Raw genomic sequence first — 6,000 nt, forward strand, 5'->3', positions numbered from 1 at the left:
GTTGTGAATTCAATTCAAAAAAGGGGAGAAAAAAGAAAAGGGGAGTTGGAAGAGAAAATCAGCGATCACGATGATGCACGGTTACTAGTGGAGTTGCTCCTGTTTAAATGCATCAGTAAGCAATGTTGACCAGGATATTAAGGTGACATCACACAACACAATTTACTGAACCCAAGGAGGATTTACAGTATATATGAGAGAAAAAGAAAATCAGTATTTTATTTTTGTCCAAAATCGCAGCCGTACTTTCTTCAAAATATAGTCTGATTATGTTGTCAATAGTACCGAATAAACTGCTTAAACAACAGAATTTTAGACATGAGTGAAAGTGCAAAGTGAGTTCTGGTTGATAATATTTCCTTAAAAATGAAAGGGAAAAAAAATCCTTTTACTGCTGAATATTTTCTTTTTCTGTTTCCTGTTTGCAAACTTGAGGAGCTTCCGCAGATGTTATAAGTGCCGGGTCCCCAAAGGAGCCGCACGTACACGTTTATGTAGGTGAAATGTTTTTGGCAGAGTGCTGGGTACACAGTGTGCAAGGTGAGGCTTTTGATTAGGGTGCAGATTGGTCTCATTTTGCGTGTCATTAGAGTGTGTATGTGCTAAGTGTGTGAGTAAGACTGGAACAGGAACCTGGGCCTCTTATCGTTTCACTTCCCTGTGCAGTGCACTTCCTTGGACTGGCAGGTCCGCTTTATTTCGGGAGGCCTTGGGGTGTTCGGGAAAGATAAACACTATCTGCCATCAGGAAACTCTCGAGCCGTTTCCACGGGAAGTTTCAGATGGCTAAAGTAAATAAAAAGCCTTTTCACTGTATTCCACTAGCTGTTTTTACCGACAATGGCCATTCAACATTGTCGCCAACGCTTTGAGAGAGAGAGAAGAAGAAAAAAAACAGGGTTTTTCGGGCCAATCAGCTCGCCTGGTTTGAGGCACCTGACAGGAAGTAGGCTCACGAGTCAAGAAACAGAGATGGCTCATTCATCAAAGATCACTTGAGGTTTATATTTTGTCCACCCTCCCCCCCCTTCCAGCACGTCTCTCCATATCCTCTCTGTTTCCCCCTCAGACGTCCCAGGAGGCTTCAGCGTCATCCAGGGGCCGGAGCCCCGAGAGGGCGGCTACCTCAATCTCACCTGCGCGGCCAACAGGCACCTGTACGCGGCGTTGTCATGGCGGCGGCTCGACCGCCCAGAAAGCGCGCTGAGCGGCCACCGGCTCACACCAGGGGAGTTCTCCAACTTCCTGGCCCTGGCCATCAGCAACCTGACCGCCGGCCACTCGGGGGTCTACAGGTGCTCCGCCAGCCACCGCGTCAGCGGAAAGGAGACGCACTTGGACACGCAAGTGGCCGTCATAAGTGAGTGGCGCGGTCACAGCTTCGGATTTTACTCAACTTCCTCTTCTGCAGCAGAAAAAAAAGAAATCAAAGCCAATGACTTTCCTGGTATTTGTGGGCAGACTTCCCGAAAACGAGCCAGCGAATGAGGTTTCACCAAAGTCACAGGAAATGATTTGGCAATGTGGTGATCAATCTGGAGAGGGAGGATGAGAGGCTGAGAAATAAGTATTTAAAAATACATAATTGGCGCTGCTCAGATTCTTGTGTTTTGAAATTATACTTCCCACTAGTCATTTCTACTCAACTAAACTATTTCACGTCAAGTGTTCTGCCTCAAGCCTCAAGCCATATCATTTTTCATGGTCACTTCTCAACATCGATCAATCCATGGAGCTGAAAACCTGATTGTGGGCCCTTGTGTTGTGATCTATTTCCCAACTTTATGACGAAACACTGCCTGTTTCTCTTTTTGTTCACATATAAGTTGCATTTAATCCAATGCAAACAAACAAACAAAGAAACGAGCGTCGGCTCTCTGCTTGGATATTGGGTCCCCTAGCTGGACTTCCTGGGGCCCCACCTTGCCTTTGCTCTTGCACTCCAGCTCAGCACCTCTTTCACGTGGGAATGAGCTCTTGTCTGAAGGAAGAGCACACAATGGCAGTTCCCACAATGCCACATTTACAGGCCCCCACACGGGGCCGGAGAAACAATCAGCCAATCAGACACTGTCAGCCCCCGAGCCCCGCAGCCCCTGCAGACAATCATCAATTGTTGTCCAGGAGGAGCATAGTGGAAACAACAATCAGTTGCCTTTGCTTAAGTGACTCTGCTCCGCGTCTTTTACTGCTGCTCTGCATACAATCAGCGCTCGACACGTCGACTTCCTCCCTCAAGACCTCCGTAAGCGAATTGCTGGAGAAACGGGGTGACCAGAGAGGCAGAAGTGGGGCAGCCGAAATAAGAGGGAGAGGGTAACCACAAGAGTAAACATATGGTGAGAAAAAAATTCAGGGGGCAAGAAATCATCTGGTCTAAATATAGAGCCTGACAAGTAAGCGAAAAACAACTGCATTCATCCCCATTGTGTCGAAGCTCCACCAGCATGATGAAATGTTGCATTGTTGTTGCTTTTTTAGATCCGCGTTTGTCGTATTGCTGAGTATTTCAGGGTTGGTTACGGACCCCAGAGAGCCCAAATGTCAGCTGACTCAGAGGTTGTGACAAAGGCCGCTCCTGTGGGAGAAAAAAAGAAAGTCCCTTGCATAGAAGAGATATTGCCCAAGAGGGAGAGTCAAGGAAAAAAGTTACAGGGTCAATTTTATCACAGTTCAGATGAATTCTATAAATAGCAATTGTCATACCATGTTGGTTCGCAGCATTGAGGATTCAACAGCCTCCTGTTGCGCAGTTGGATTTGGATTGGAAATCATGTTCTTGAAATGTTAACTTTATAAATATCGAAAAACTATAATTGGATTGGATTTATTCCCATTATTCCCCATGAGGCACTGAAAACACTTCTGCAGGAACTCTGCAGAACCGATTTGGGTTTCGTGGTTAATTCTTAATTGTTCAAGTTATTATTTTGTTTTAAGAGGCTTTGGTTCTGTTTGATTCGCCTCCCAGTTCTGGAGCCTCCGGCGCTGCTTCAGAATCTGACCGACTGCACCGTCAACGTGAGCAGCTCGCTGATTCTCCGCTGCCCCTCCCGAGGAATCCCACCGCCCACCGTGACCTGGTACAAGGACGAACGCGCTCTGTCGCTGGGATCAGGTGAGACTCCTCGTACGTCCTCATGCAGCCGCATGATGTAACTCAACCCTGGAGCCTGACCCCCCTTCTCCCCTTCTAACGTCCTCAGGCATCGTGATCTCCGCTGAGGACGGCACCCTCCACATCGATCGGATCACGGGGGAGGACCAGGGACTGTACACATGCCAGGCCACCAATGAGAGGGGTTCTGCGGAAAGCTCCGCCCACATATGGGTCAACGGTGAGGGTCCGCCAAGCGGCGCTGGGCGGAAGAACCGCTGCCACGGGCTTTAGTGCTTCTTCTCAAAGACAGGTCGCCTCCTTATATGGTGACGTCTGGATCTCTATTGTTCTCTGCTCTGTAAATAGATGTTTTGTCTGGATGTACAGACATACGTGGGCTGGTGTGTGATGTTGCATTGTTTTCGCACGAGGTTGTGTTTATTCGTGGAGGAGTGTGGCGCTGCTGCAGCGACTCTTGGGTCATGATACATCCGGTTATCAGTTTTGTCAGCCGAGCATTGATCAATTAATGGTGGAGCACGTACACTCTTTAAATCTCTCTCTCTCTCTCTCTCTCACACACACACACACACACACACATCTTGTGAAGAAGCACAACACCCTCCATGGTTCTGCTGCACCCACTAGTTTAGCAACTTAATAGTTCCCCTCCACGAGTGTTTTTTTTTTAAACAAAACTTTATTGAAAATATGAAAAATACAAACTCTCGAAGAGGATCCCTCCAAAAGTGTTGAACATGGTCCCCTGTGTGTGTGTGTGTGTGTGTGTGTGTGTGTGTGTCCGTCCCTGTTGTTGTGTTCTGATCGGTCAGGAAGGAAGCTGTCTCCCATTTTTATTTCCTCTGCAGTGGCCCTGCCCACGCTTGAAACCGCTGCATTCTGGTGAACGTTTCTACCTCTTCCTATTACAGTAGCTAATGGAACTGAGACTTAAGGAGGATGTTTGTCTCAAGAGTGATGACGAAACCACATAAACAAAGAAGTTTTGGAAGAAGCGCTTGCTCGTTCACTGGAAAGCTATTAGAATCTGGATGTGAAAGTTGCACTCCAGTTATTTTTATCGATTTATTTTTGGCATCGCTGCAATAATAAAGTGTCGTGCATCTGATTCAAGGCCTGTGTTTGCGTTTTGTTTGTGGGTGCAGGAGCCTCAGAGGCCTCGTTTCTGGAAATCCCCGCACTCACCTGTACCTGTGTGGTGGCCACACTGTTCTGGTTCCTGCTCACGCTCTTCATACGCAAACTCAGACAGGTGAGTGATCATATAGCCCATATAGCTTGGAAAATATGTTGTTGTAATGTTTTATTTTCTTTACCTTTTTATTTGAAGTCTGACAACTCCCGCAACAAGCCAGAATATCTGTCAATCATCGTGGACACTGGCGATGGGCCAGTAGAGGAGCAGTGTGAGCGGCTGCAATATGACCCCAGCCAGTGGGAGTTCCCCCGGGAGCGACTCAAATTAGGTGCATTTCTTCATTTTGTTTTCTCAGATTACAGAAGAAGTCGATAAAGGATGATTAAAACTGGCCTGTTCAGCACTCGGGGGGGTGAAACTGGATGGGTGAGAGCGCAAAAGTATTGCGATGGTGACGGATACGAGGATTTTCTCATAAGTCTTATCAGACTATTATTGGGAGTGACTCATTCCATTAATCAGACAGTGTATCTGTGTTGTCTGTGGAGAAGCTTATCGACTCCGGCAGCGGGGTGTGGAATCTGTGTTGATGCGAGCTAATGAGCTCTTACCGTCAGGGAGGGATCTGGGTTCAGATGGAAGCCTTCCCTTATCACCATCTCATATCCAGGACGGCTTGTTTGCTAGCGACGCAGCTCCACTGGGGTGCAGATGTCCGTTTCCCTGTTGTACTTGGTCATTTTAACCCCACCTTGTGTCTCTCGCTGCCAGGGAAACCTCTTGGCCACGGAGCTTTCGGTAAAGTGATACAGGCGACAGCGTTTGGCATCGATAACAGCCCGAGCTGCAGCACGGTGGCTGTGAAGATGCTCAAAGGTACAAGATTTTAGGGTTTCCCCATCGACCCAATGTGCAACCCATTTACCCTCTTTTGTCCACTAGAGGGTGCTACAGCCAGTGAACACAAAGCTCTGATGACTGAGCTCAAGATCCTGAACCACATCGGACATCATCTGAACGTGGTCAACCTGCTGGGCGCCTGCACAAAAGCTGGAGGTGTGTGTTTTGGCGTGGTTTAAATTCACTTCACGCTAGCCTGTGGTGCACGCTCGACCTCTTTTGCTTGCACCACTTTTTTACAAGGTGTGTGCTTAAAGCAAACAGTAATTCAAATAAACTCCTTGCGTTTTGCAAACATATTGAAGGTCCAACAAAGCATTTTTTATTTAGCATGGAGCGACTGTTTAACATAGGACTAAACTATTCAGTTTTCTGGAGAGGTTACCGGAGTGTACAATGACAAATAATGGAAAAGGGGTATCATTTAGAATCTTTAAATTGAGCCTTAGTGAACAGACATACAGCTTTGTGTTAGCACGTATGTGTGTGTGCGTGCGTGCAGGACCTCTGATGGTCATCGTGGAGTACTGCTGCCATGGGAATCTCTCCACCTTCCTGAAGACCAAGAGGGAGGTGTTTGTGTGCGACACGGTGAGCCCACGGAATCGTCCACGGTGCCTTGCATGTGCCACGTGTTTGCACGGTCCCGTGTCACCTTTTCCATGTAGCTCAGGATGAAACTAAATGCGCTCCTGTAGATGCTGCACACAAGTTCTAATCGTGCACACGAGCAACCCACTTCTGCAATCTTTTTAAAGATTGAAGATCTTATCTGTTCTTGGACAGAGCACTCACTTCTCTAAACTCAAACTGAACTAGGTCAGTTTCACAGCGCAGAGCA

General features: G+C 47.4%; 1 protein-coding gene across 2 annotated transcripts in view; it reads left to right on the forward strand.

Annotated features, from left to right (window-relative positions):
• Positions 1 to 6,000, forward strand: part of flt1 (fms related receptor tyrosine kinase 1) — a 30,230-nt gene that overhangs the window by 21,268 nt on the left and 2,962 nt on the right. For both annotated transcript variants that reach the window (XM_076050284.1, XM_076050285.1), the window contains 8 exons: positions 1,070 to 1,360; positions 2,972 to 3,118; positions 3,207 to 3,338; positions 4,267 to 4,373; positions 4,452 to 4,587; positions 5,031 to 5,135; positions 5,202 to 5,315; positions 5,662 to 5,750. In XM_076050284.1, the coding sequence (XP_075906399.1) occupies positions 1,070 to 1,360; positions 2,972 to 3,118; positions 3,207 to 3,338; positions 4,267 to 4,373; positions 4,452 to 4,587; positions 5,031 to 5,135; positions 5,202 to 5,315; positions 5,662 to 5,750 (1,121 nt within the window). The remainder of the gene's footprint in view (positions 1 to 1,069; positions 1,361 to 2,971; positions 3,119 to 3,206; positions 3,339 to 4,266; positions 4,374 to 4,451; positions 4,588 to 5,030; positions 5,136 to 5,201; positions 5,316 to 5,661; positions 5,751 to 6,000) is intronic.

This window comes from Nelusetta ayraudi, unplaced genomic scaffold, assembly GCF_046127955.1.
Source record: "Nelusetta ayraudi isolate G7.1 ecotype Tasmania unplaced genomic scaffold, CSIRO-AGI_Nayr_v1 ptg000127l, whole genome shotgun sequence".
Taxonomy (NCBI): domain Eukaryota; kingdom Metazoa; phylum Chordata; class Actinopteri; order Tetraodontiformes; family Monacanthidae; genus Nelusetta; species Nelusetta ayraudi.